Source organism: Citrus clementina, unplaced genomic scaffold (assembly GCF_000493195.1).
Source record: "Citrus clementina cultivar Clemenules unplaced genomic scaffold, Citrus_clementina_v1.0 scaffold_2, whole genome shotgun sequence".
Lineage (NCBI taxonomy): Eukaryota > Viridiplantae > Streptophyta > Magnoliopsida > Sapindales > Rutaceae > Citrus > Citrus x clementina.
This window is the reverse complement of record NW_006262688.1, coordinates 26,193,923-26,206,498: the sequence shown is the minus strand read 5'-3', so window position 1 is coordinate 26,206,498 and position 12,576 is coordinate 26,193,923. Positions and strand designations below refer to the sequence as shown.

The window sequence follows — 12,576 nt, the reverse complement described above, 5'->3', positions numbered from 1 at the left end:
CATTGCTCCAGAGCACGCAAACGGAACAAATAGATGTACTAGTATTGGCATCCCAAAATCCTCTTAAGCCTCTTTTGCAATTACACTCTACTTAATATTAAAAATAGGGCAAAACTATAGTGCAACTGTAGTACCATACCACAGCTGCACTCAACCATTAGATTCAACCCATAGTTATCACTATAGATGGATCCAATGGCTGGGTGCAGCTGTGGTATGGTACCACAGTTGCGTCATAACTGGACCCTTAAAAATATCATTTTATTCTAAATATCAATTCTTTTCATTTGTAAATATTCTAATTTTCAGTTAGTTGCTCATTCTTAAAATCTATAACACCAACCCATCTAGTCTTTTAAATATTGAAAGCTTTTGTAATTCAAGAGTGACTTTAAGTATAAGCGAACTAAATAGTCATCTATGACCTCATATGTTAAGAAGGCCTCATTGTAGCCTCCTAGTCCTCATATGTTAGAAGACTATTTTTTTTTTTAAATTTCCTTAATATACTAAAATTAATTTTTTTAACTTGCTTATAATGAGAAAGCCTAATTTTAGGCCTCTCTTTAATTGATAATTATCTTACAATTAAAATTTTTTACCCAAATTTTATATTTGATAACTTTAATGTTGAAGAGATATAATTAATAGTATTAACTATTAATCATTATTAGTTTTTTCCAAAAAAAAAATATTTATCTATTTAAAAAAAACTTAATTATCTATAAAGAAAATTATTGCTTTTATTTTTTTTTTACTTTTGAGGTAAAAAAAAAATTCTTGAAATAATAGTCCTAGGAAATTTAAAAAAATCTTAATTATTTTTCTTTTTTGAAATTTTTTACTATCTTATTGATTGTTAATATTCAATATTTAGTTAAAAATTGATTAAATTTTGAACTTTGTTATATTTCTTTGAGCGTTAAAGCTACTAAATGTAAAGAGGCCTCACAAACAAATTTTACCTAATGTCCCTAATACTTTATAATCGGTCCTGACTTTTGTTTCTAAGTTTATATTAGTATGTACATTTAAAAAAAAAACAAAAAAAAAGTGAGAAACCATAAAGAGCATTTAAGCGAACAAAGAGAAAAAGAAAAAGGGAAAAAAAGGAGATAAATTTAAATTTTTAGTGAAAGAAATTGCAATTTGACAAAAAGAGTAACGTCAAGACAGAAAAAAAAATACACATAAGTGGAATTAATTTTATTTGTATTTGTTCATAAATATAATTATAATAAAATTAACTGTCACAATATTGAGGAATAGGTGCCAATAGTTTAACTCATAAACAAAGTACATCAAAAAGGCCAAATTTTTGGGGCCAGGAAGCCCATTCCGTATTGTCTTGTAAGTCTTGTTGCCGATCAAGGGCCACGTCACCTTTTTGGGTCACACACTTTTACAGTCGAACTGAAATCCCGCCAACCATAACAAGCCCCCTCGTAGTATACTATAAATAAACAAATTTTTCTATTCTAATTTTTCTTGATTAACAATCGCGCTTGTAACTCCTTAAGTGGGTAAATATTTAATTAGTTTTTTTATTTTGAATTAAATATTTATTTAATTCTTATATTTTAAAAAAAATTCAAGACATCTCTATTGTTAAATATGTTAGTATTTGTTTAAGCTGTTATTTTTATATTATTTTTCTTTTTTTTTAGTAGTGTTTTTGAAAATTAAGTAAGTTATATTGTCTTTACTAGTAAAAACTCAAATTTTACACTTTTAGAAATAGATGTTGAAAAGTTTTTCTAAATGTTATAATGTCCAAAATACCTTTTACTCTTTTTAATAATTTTATTCATTAAAAAACTTATTAAAATAAGTTTATAAGTTTTAATAAAAGCTCTCATGAACAAGCAAACAACTAAAATTTTTTGAATAAAAACTCTATTGTTAAATAAGCTCTATTTGAAAAGTTATACCTAACGGAACTTTACACTTTTACTCTTTTTTTTTTATAATAATACCCTTACAACAATATTTTTGAGACGTTAATTAAAAGAAAATTGATAATTTAACAAATTAATCTTAAAAGTACTATAAAAATTTACTCAAACTTATATATATATATATATATATATATATATATATTTTACTTTTGTGATTAATATGTTAAATAATTTTTTATAAAATAATTATTAGTAAGATTGTTGCATATGTACAAAAAATATTAGTTCTTTACATTGACATTTATTGTTTAATTTGCTAATTAATTTTTTATAAATAAATAAATTAATGTCAATATTATTGGAAATGTATTATTATAAAAGGAAAGAAAAAAATAAGAGTAAGAATGTAATATATTTAATTATAGTGGTGTTTTGAGATTTTTTTAAATATGAGGACTAAATGAGCACTTAAATTAAAATATAAAGACTGAACAAATATTTATAAGTTTAGTAAATAAACATAAAAATACAAGTAAACAATAAGTCATAACCATATCCTATTCTCCGAAGGTACATGTTTGAATGTTGTAATGTATATTTTAATTTTTAAGCTTTATTCAAAATTGTAGAGAATAGTTGAGGGTAGGGCATTGTTGGAATTTGATTCTCCGAATAGAAAATTATTTTCAGAAATTAAATTCACACGATTAGAATTTAACATTTTGTTTGGCTCTAATATAAGATGGTTTTGGTGAAAAAGGATCATAATCAACAAATAACAAATAGGAGGATCAAAATGGATCGCGGTTCCCAAGAATTTCATTGTTTGAATTGAGGTGGGGATTTGTTCGTATTGTAAACTCATATGCTCTTATTTATTAATTGTTAAATTTTTTTTCCACTTGAATAAATCATGAATTTTTCTAGCACAATATTAAAGATCGCATTGAAAACTTACAGTAGCTTGCCAAACAAAGGGTAAGAGAAAAAATATAACAAATATTACTCGCATAACATCTACAATAGGATTTAAAAAAACGTAGGCCTCATAATTTAGCAAATAAAAGACTACTCGAATAAATGGCAGAGTTAGGACAAATATACATGAAACTTAAAATATTAAGCACAACAAACATTTTGTTATTGGACATAATTTTTGGGATTAATTTTATAAGAACAGAATGATACAAAAAATGTGAACCGATTGGTTTTTTATTTGAACCAAACTAAACCAAAAACCAATTGATTCAGTATTAAAATTGAAAAGAGTTCAATTTCTATATACATTAATATTTTTGTATAAAATATGAATGATTAGAGATTACAATTAAATTGGAGATTACAATTAGATTGGACTAAAAATAAATAAATTTAGGTGAAAGGTATAAAAATTTAGCTAATATAAAAGAAAAAAGATTAAATTTCGTAAACAAAAAGATCATATAAAACCAAACCAAACCGAACTGTAATAATTCAATTGTATTCCTCACTTCGGTTCATATCCGGTTCATAACTTCTTGATCCAATCAGGTTCAATTCAGTTTGATTTTTGGACAAAACCGAACTGAGCCGATTAATGCCCACCCCTGTTTTGAGGGACTGGTTCATGCTGACGTAATTAATCCTGCAAACTCAGATCACAAAAATGACCAGCTGCTTTCATGAAAATGATACTAACTCTAAATCAGAACCAATGATAAAATAGAACTTAAATTCCTAATAAATAAATACAAGCAGTTATTATTAAGAAAATAAATTCATATTATTTTACAAACATTGTTCTTGGAACTTTAAGGAGATTTGGTGGCTGTGAAGCTGCAGATTTTATGTACAAAACCATTTGGAGAAGTGGCTACTGCGTCTTCTTGTAATAAAATTAACCGGCCTTCTTCTGCTTGTACTTTTTGGCACAGACAACATACAACAACATATTAAAAATGCTGAGTCCAGCTAGAAGCCAGAAAAAATAATCAAGATGACCCTTATTCAAGTTATCTGGAATCCATCCAGTTTTCCCTCCAGCAGTTGTGAAATAAGTTACCACTGTCAGAATGAAAGAACTAAGGTAATTGCCTAACGCTGTCGTCAGAAGAGATAACGCACTGCACAAGCTCCGCATCGCATCTGGAGATTGGTCATAGAAGAACTCAAGCTGTCCAATGAATGTACATACTTCTGCCGCACCCAACAAGAAATACTGTGGTATTTGCCAAAAGATGCTAATTGGCACAGAAACATTTTGGTCAACAAGCTCAAGCTCTCTTGCAAGACGCAATCTATTGATCTCAACCACAGCAGCAGCAGACATGCAGAGAACTGACAGAAAGAGGCCAATTCCCATTCGCTGCAACTCTGAGAAACCCCTCTCCTTGCCTGTGAACTTCCTTGCTATTGGGACAATGATCTTATCATATATAGGTACCCAGAAAATAACACTGATAACATCAAAACTTGAGAGGGAGGCAGGAGGAATGGTGAAAGAACCAATAGACGTGTCCATCACCATCCCTTGTTCCACAAACAATGTAGACATTTGGGCATATACAGCAGAAAAGACAATTCCAGTAGCCCAGATAGGAAACATTCGGATCAAAATTTTTAGTTCCTCCACCTGAGTTACAGTGCAAAGAATCCAAGGATTGGAGAAATCACCACTTTTGATCTCAGCATCTGAAACTACAGCAGCTTTGTCAAGGCACCTGCGAAAAGTGGCTATTAGATACTCTGCTTCTTTTTCTGGGAGCAAAGATTTATTGCATACGAAATTTCAGGAAACTGTTAGTTGAAACTTCCCCCCTATAGACTGAAGTGATTACAGGAATTAAATAGCATTACCATATGCAAACAGAAAAGAAAAAAGGAATTCTTATTAATGATAAATTCTAAAAGATAAGATGCAAGAAGACTGTATATTTCCTCAGTCCAACATCCAAGAAACATGGGACAACAAACACAGAACATAATCCCAAATTGCATACTGTAATTAGCATAATTCCTAGGAAAACATTATCTAAAAGCGAGCATGGAAAACCACATTGTGCATCCATATCCAGCCAGTGATAAATACTGCCATACTAAAAAACTACATGTCAGAGATAGAATCCCAAACATAGAATAAGACTTCCAGTTTAAGACAAGAACGAGTGAGGAGGATACCCAGACACAAAGATACGCTAGACATGAAGTGGCCAGATAATAATTAGGCGTTGATATACATAACAAAAAGAGGATATACACGAGAAAATTCTGCAATTAACATTTTTCATCTAAACATGGCAATGTCTATGAGGTGGACAAATTGCCCTCAAAATATAAGCTTAAGCAACCAAGGGAAAAACCTGGAGTAGGAACTCGATTTTAATATGGTTAGGAAATTCAATGTTCTATCATCCTTTCAGATGATATTCAATAGCCCCAGTCATCTTCACACATAAATTCGATTAGTTTATTCAATATACTCAGCATTACATCAAATGAATCCATAAAATTTTCCTTTGTCAGTTACTTATCCCCATTTAATTTGACTATCTTGTGTCAAAATGCCAAGAACTAAATTTGTGGATGTCATAACACCCCCCCAAACTTAGTATTGTGATGTTCCATTTCAAAACTAGCTAATAAGCTTTTGTGAAGAGAAAATTATCCGCTGACAGTTCAACCCAAAAAAGGTGGGGGTGGGGAATGAAGCACACAGAATGTAGAAGTATAGAAAAAGAAACTTTACCTAAGTTCATCGCTGTGCTCTATCTTCCGGCTACCTTCAATGGCTGAGGCTTTGTCTTGAGTTTCATACAGAAGAGTACTGTCATTAGGTACTTCCAAATTCCATTTACGGAATGAAGCAACCAAAACCTGACACATTCTTGTAATGGGGCTTCCCCCTGGCCTTTGAAATCTGTAGAGTGAAGTTCCTGAAAAGAAACTTGCAATGGCAAAGCCCATAAACAAAGCAGGAATTCCAAATCCTAGTCCCCACCCAGCATTGTCTTGGATCCATACAATAAGACTACTTGATATCAGGGCACCAATGTTGATAGAAAAATAAAACCAGTTGAAGAAGGATCCCTTCTTTACTCTTTCGTTGGAATCAGTATCATCAAACTGATCTGCCCCGAAGGATGAAACACATGGTTTAATCCCACCAGTCCCTAGCGCAATCAGATAAAGCCCAAAGAAGAATACAGCATACTGAGCTGGAGTAGCCGAAGGGCATAAAGCACCCACACATTCAGCCGGCTTTAGAGCAGGAATTGAGGCTGAGAGAGTCAATGTGCACATTCCCTAAACCAATTAAAACTTCATGTCACTGACGGCCTCAAGCAAATGTGGAAAGGAAATGAGGAGAAAAGAAACCATTGCCAATAAAGAGAGATAAATTACAATGAAGTAAATTGTGGAGAAAGCAGCAATTGTCCAATATCTTCCCCAGTAAGCATCAGCTAAGACAGCTCCAATAAGAGGTGTAAGATAGCAAGTGCCTTGCCAGGTGGTAACATTTCTTGCAGCAGACACATTTCCTTCGTGTAGTTTGTGGGTAAGATAAGAAACAAGATTAGTTGCGATTCCATAGTAGGCCAAGCGTTCACAACACTCAGTACCTGCATTTCAGATTACAACCGTCATAAATAAGAATATTTAATAAAAAGAACAAGGGAAAAGAATCCTAAATTACCCAAAATGAAGGGGCATGCTCTCCAATTTCCAGTGTTCTGCTTCAGAACAGGCTTCCCACTAATGTCTACAGAGCCATCTCCTGTGTACAGTCCACTGCTTTTATTCTAAAGAAGTAACATAAAAGATCATATAAGACAAAAAGATACCAATCTCCAAGGCAGTATATCAAGAGAGATAGAGAGAAGTGGAGGAGAAAGTGAACAATTTTGAGGAAAATAGATGCACAAAAAAGAAATAAATAAACAAACAATAAAAAAGGAAAAGGAAAAGTGAAAAGGCATTTATTCAGCGAAAATAAAAGAATAAAAAGTTGTTTTACTTTTTGTCATTACTTTTTGTTGACACGAATACAAAACTTAAAAAGTCATATATAACTTCTTAGTACATTTCAACTACAAATAGTAATAATCTTCTAACCACCCATGGGAAAGAAGCCTTCACTTAAAGAAAAAACATGCAGATAGATTTTGCAATCAGAACTGAAATAATAACAAATCTGTCTCAAGGTAATTACATGCCAGTGAACCTTTCATTTGAAGGATTATGGCAAGATGATGACTGATGACAGTTTGTCATCTGCATCTCACCAATAAAGAAATGAATATATACAAAGTGAAGGCAAAACCTCTATTCATTTGTCTTTCACACATGGAAGGGTGAAATTGGTAGGTAATCACTTAAGGATTACCCAATCTAATTTTCATTCATTAAGGGTAATCATTTATTCATTACCACCGTACCCAACCTTGCAGTTCATAAATAACAAAGATGATCCTTGTAAGCCACTATTTGCAGCCTAGACATCATCAACTGAGGGAGAAAATTGAACAACTTCATCAATTTTCCATCTGTCTCTCCCAAAAAAAAATCTTGGAGGCAGAACATAATCTAAGAACTCTCATCACAGCTCGTTGAGATGATGCATTTATATCATACTGCACATACCACTACAAACTAAGAAAGACGATTTTAAGCATAAGCACGTAAGATTTAAGATTTTGAAACAACAAACGGAGGCAAAAGAATTGAAGTCTCAGCAGAGAGTGATGAAATGTCATCAATCAGTTCAGAGAATTCTAATATGCTCAATAATTTGAGATTAGAAGAACAAACAGACGAAGAAAGAATAAAAATCATGAATGATACTAAAAACAGTAAATTTTTCATTTTTAACAACTATTCAAGGTGATGATTTTCCTATAACTGATGTCCTCCAGCGAATAATTGACTAGACTATGCTCAACCCACAATAAAAGCAACCTGAGATCATGTTTGATCACTATATTTCAAGATGTGTTGATCTAAGTCAGAGAATAGCATATAGACGCATCAATAATAGTATGATCTTTACACATTCACATTATTTGAGCTTGTACAATAAAACTGAACACGCATCGCCCAATTAAAAAATAGTCACTTAGAGAAAACTTCACTTTCACACACAGCTTTCAGACAATCCAGCAGCTAAAATTAAAATTCCTTTGTGTTCAAAACGAGTACAGAAATCCACAAAATTATAAATATAACTTATAACGAGACAAAACCAAAATATATACAATTGATTCATCATAAAGCAAGCTATATTTACTAAAAATAATGTCACCCCATAACTAAATGCATAAACCATATCAATTTGACTTACAATCAGAATGTCTAAATCCCTAAATTCACTAAAACTCAAAGATGTGTAATAAAGTCAAAATTTTCATTTCAAAATTAAAAGTTAAATTTGAATGAAGATACTGGTATTGATCAAAATAACCTCAATGTTTCCTTCTTCCAAGAGCAGTCTTTCTTCCTCGATAGAGCCCATGGTCTGTAATTTTATCTTTTCAGGATAAGAAAGATCGAAGCAAATTAGAGATGAAGAAAAGACTTCCTTTCTTTCAAATACTAACAAGGTATAAATAAAATATTAATTAAGTTGTGGGCCATGGGGATGACGTATAATCTTAAGCGCGCATGTTTTCTGACCGGTGAAATTGTTAACTTCGGGGCGTGAAGACAAGGATGAGTAAATGAAGAAACCACTCCAGGTTGGGCCCAAAAGGAAGGCCCATTATAATTAGCGGCCTTTTTGCTATTGTCTTCAGCCAACTGATTCACAAGGATGGTGTGGTTTACAGGAAAAATCCTTATGGTTCTCTTTAACATTCAATTAAGTTGTTAATTTTGTATGATTAAATTGTTAAAAATGGAAGAGGATCAAATTGTCACAAAATTATTGAAATATCCCAAACGCAGTGGTGGATTGACCGCTGAGATGCATTTAAACTTTTTGGCGGGAATTTCAGGGGTCAATAACAGAATTTTTGCCCTCCCCTTTGTCCAAAACGAACAGTTTGATTTTATTTTCCCAAAAAAAGAAAGAAAAGAAAAACGGCTTCTCTGTAGAATCAGTGATTGAAGAACAGGTACCATCTCTTACTCTCTATATCTAGCAAGATTTACGATTAAAACCAGTGATTGATTCTTCAGTAATCAATGTATTGGGTGATTGATTCTTCAGTAATCAATGTATTGGGTTTATCTTCAATTTTGGATTTCTTGAAATCAGGATTCTTGTTTTTGGTTCTTAATTGATGATTTTTCAGTTGGCAATTCATCTTAAGTTCATGAATGCTTGATTCTTTGTTCTTCTACTTTAACTGCTTCATTGCATAAGATTCTAATCTTTATCTTGTCAAATAATTCATTTCTTTTAGCTATCAATCATGTATCTTTCTATGATTTTAATTTAGCACATTTTCGTATTTATGCATCTGAGAGATACATTCCTTTATTAATCCTGTATTAGCATTTTACATAATTTTCTCAGTCAAGCTCTATTTTGTCATTTTTTTCTGTTTCGTATCTCAATTTTGAATCAGATCAATGGGAAAGCTGAAGAATTTGAACTACAAAAAGATCAAGAAAATAGGAGCAGGCGGCTACGGCGAGGTTTACAAGTGTCGTAATAAAGTAACCGGCCAGAAGGTAGCTATCAAGATGATGACTATTCAGACTGAGCAAGAAGGTGTCCCAAGCTATATTATTAGAGAAGTCTCTCTTCTCAAGGAGTTGGAACATGAAAATATTGTCAGGTATTCTTACTAATATTCACTTATTGAATACAATAGTGATTGAAGAAAATAACTTATATAATTACAATTTGCATAATGAAGAAATGGACTAGCTGCTTGATATTTTGGTGTTTGAGGCTTGGCATATATGTTTGGAACCAATTAGAAGACAAATATTTTTCAGTTGCGTAAATTTGCTTGGTAATCAAAGGCATGAGACCAAATATACATGATTCCCTTTTGTTACTGCTCGTTGAGTATGATTCTATTCTCAAATATATGCTTAATAATTGGAAGACTGCCTGGACAGATCCTACTAAGACTCCAGCACCTTTTTTGCCTGAATTTTGGTGACAATTTGGCTGCAGGTTGCTGGATGTACAGAGTGGTTGGACAGACGTGTTTCTTGTCTTTGAGTACTTAGACCTTGATCTGCATTCATTCATCACCAGGCACAAGACCACTTTGAATTTACTCGTTATAAAAGTAAGCAAGATTGTTTGCTTTATTCTGTCCGGTACTCCTTTTGCTCACTGTTTGAATGAGATTAGTTCTTCTATCAGACAGCACATGGTACATTGGTATATGATTAATACAGTTGGAGAGCTTAGTTTTTCAATCAGAAAGCACATTTTACATGGATTTATGATTTCTTTGTAAAAATAAAATTATAGTTTTTTTTTTTTTGAATGTGCTTTGTTTGTGGAGATATTATATTAATTAGTACATGTGAATCTTTTTATAGGAAGAATTTGATCAAAATGCATTCTTTTTTAATTGCAATTACAAAACATCAGGAATGCATATAAACTTCACTTATTGTGTTGAAGATTGAAATGAATGGATTTCAAATAATATGTTAAAGATTCAATGTCCATTTGGCTTTTTAATGGTCCATCAATATATTTTTGACGGTAAACAAAATTTTCTTTCTCTCTGTTCCTTAACAGGCCATATTAAAGCAAATTCTTCTCGGTTTGGCATATTGTCATTCACTCAAAATTCTGCACAGAGATTTGAAACCAAATAATCTGTTGATAGATCTCAAAAGGAACACAGTGAAACTTGCTGACTTTGGACTTGCCAGAGCTATTGGAGTTCCTCAGAAAGAATATTCTCGTGATGTATGCATATTTATCTTTCATTCTACTGATTAGCTTTAAGCCTTAGCCAGAGCATAATATTCTATTTTCATTACTTTGAGCTCATTACTGAGAAGTTTTGCTTCTCTCTAATCTGCTATAAATGTAGGACATCTAAAACACATATACATGTTTCACCCTAGGAAATCTTAGAAAGTGATACTTATTGCTTCATGGTTAGATGTGTGCTGGTAGAGTTTGTGTGTCAAAATTGTTATCTATTCCTTTACACTTTTACCTTCAAATAAATATCTTATGTTTGTAATCTTTTTCGTTAGTAATGCATTGACTGACATTGATTCTCAAATAAATATATATTATTGTAAAGCAACAAAATCGCAAGTTAACATCCTGATTTTATACTTTATAAAATAGAAGCACCAGGTCTCCTTGACTTATTTCTTTTCTTTTATGCATTCTCTGCAGTGTGTATATTCCCCGTATAAGGCACCTGAGCTACTGCTTGGCTACACTGGATACTCTACTCCTATAGACGTGTGGGCTGTGGGCTGTATATTTGCCGAGATGATAACTGGGAAGCCTCTATTCCCTAGCAAAAAGCACGATCACTTGTCACTCATCTTTAGGTATCTTACGGACTTGACAAACTACCTGGTTATATCTTTCTTTGTGACTGTCACCCTTCTTACAACAAATTTCTTTTATGAAGCCTTTTGGGTACACCAACTGATGAATCTTGGGCTGAATCAACTTATATAAGTGAAATCCTTCCTTTGTATCCTCATTTTGAGCCTGCAGTAAGAAATCTTCTGGATTGGTTTTCTACTTTGCCTCAAGAGCCTTGGAATTATGATTAACATTGTTGTCGTCTGTTACTGTTCAGAATTTGGCTGAAAAGTTTCCCAATTTAGAACCTGCTGGGGTTGATCTTCTGTCTGTAAGTATCAATAAAAATGCATTTATAGACCACACTGTAAGGGTGGTTACCAAATTTTCCCTATTCATATATGAAACTGTATTCAACTTAATAATCATAAAATATTCATTGATATCCTTTCTGAGGGGAAAAATTAAACTGATTTTTTAGCAATTGTATTTACAGATTTGCACTTTTCTTAACTCAGGCCTGCTCTTGTGTGCTTACAGCAAATGCTCTGCTTGAATCCAAAACAGAGAATTACAGCTATGGATGCACTTAAGCACGAGCACCTTATCGGGGTTGAAAATGTTCCCTTGGTATTGCCTTCTTCTAGCTGCATCTCTTACCAGTGCTGTGAAAGGAATGCAACCCTGAGTGATATAATTGAACAAAACCGCCGTGCATTGATTAAAAACCTTCTGAAGCGAGATGTATAGTTGTTTGCTGCTGGTATTCTTCCTTGAACATAGTTTTCTACTCAACTGCATTCAAGGGCGGATGAGACCTCTATAGGAGCTTCTTTGTGCCTTTTTCCCCCCCTTAAAAGAAGCTGACGTTACTTGCTGGTGATTTGCAAATGTAAAGTTAGCCGCCAAGAATTTTAGGACTTGCTACTTGCTTTGGTAACTTCGAATGAGTATTCTGATTTTGCTGATTTATTTTTATTTTACTTTTGGGAAAGGTGATTTTGCTGATTAACCGTAAGAAAAAATTAGGAGTGGACAACGGTCGGGCTGGCACTCAACGTTTGTCTCACTATATTTTAAGATGCTTTGATCTAAGTCATCAAATTTCGTATAGATGCATCAATAACAACAACAGCTTTACACAATGACATTATTTGTGCTTGTACAATAAAATTGAACACGCATAGCCCAATTAGAAAATCGTCACTTAGAGAAAATTTCAAACAAAGCTTT

The 12,576-nt window shown here is 32.6% G+C and overlaps 2 protein-coding genes across 2 annotated transcripts; one reads left to right on the top strand and one right to left on the bottom strand.

Annotated features, from left to right (window-relative positions):
- Positions 1–3,618: 3,618 nt before the first annotated feature.
- LOC18052538 (protein NRT1/ PTR FAMILY 8.3) lies at positions 3,619–8,442 on the bottom strand. Its single transcript, XM_024191133.1, has 5 exons — positions 8,335–8,442; positions 6,571–6,676; positions 6,279–6,496; positions 5,623–6,179; positions 3,619–4,597 (listed from the first exon to the last, which is right to left on the bottom strand). Exons 1-5 carry the CDS (start codon positions 8,383–8,385, stop codon positions 3,775–3,777), a joined length of 1,755 nt encoding a protein of 584 aa, XP_024046901.1. The 5' UTR covers positions 8,386–8,442; the 3' UTR covers positions 3,619–3,774.
- A 402-nt stretch (positions 8,443–8,844) lies between these two features.
- On the top strand, positions 8,845–12,270 carry LOC18052537 (cell division control protein 2 homolog). Its single transcript, XM_024191732.1, has 8 exons — positions 8,845–8,986; positions 9,443–9,655; positions 10,003–10,120; positions 10,585–10,758; positions 11,203–11,363; positions 11,447–11,534; positions 11,621–11,674; positions 11,884–12,270. The coding sequence occupies exons 2-8, from the start codon at positions 9,447–9,449 to the stop codon at positions 12,091–12,093; spliced, it is 1,014 nt and encodes a 337-aa protein (XP_024047500.1). The 5' UTR covers positions 8,845–8,986; positions 9,443–9,446; the 3' UTR covers positions 12,094–12,270.
- The last annotated feature ends 306 nt before the right edge of the window (positions 12,271–12,576 follow it).

What these genes read in the sequence shown, in the direction of transcription:
- LOC18052538 (XM_024191133.1), bottom strand. Translation starts at nt 8,385, where the DNA reads ATGGGCTCTATCGAGGAAGAAAGACTGCTCTTGGAAGAAGGAAACATT. An exon ending in AGCATGCCCCTTCATTTTGG is followed by an intron (nt 6,497 to 6,570) that starts GTAATTTAGGAT and finishes TCTGAAATGCAG; the next exon opens with GTACTGAGTGTTGTGAACGC. An exon ending in TCTCCACAATTTACTTCATT is followed by an intron (nt 6,180 to 6,278) that starts GTAATTTATCTC and finishes TAATTGGTTTAG; the next exon opens with GGAATGTGCACATTGACTCT.
- LOC18052537 (XM_024191732.1), top strand. Translation starts at nt 9,447, where the DNA reads ATGGGAAAGCTGAAGAATTTGAACTACAAAAAGATCAAGAAAATAGGA. An exon ending in CACTTGTCACTCATCTTTAG is followed by an intron (nt 11,364 to 11,446) that starts GTATCTTACGGA and finishes TCTTTTATGAAG; the next exon opens with CCTTTTGGGTACACCAACTG. An exon ending in ATCCTCATTTTGAGCCTGCA is followed by an intron (nt 11,535 to 11,620) that starts GTAAGAAATCTT and finishes GTTACTGTTCAG; the next exon opens with AATTTGGCTGAAAAGTTTCC.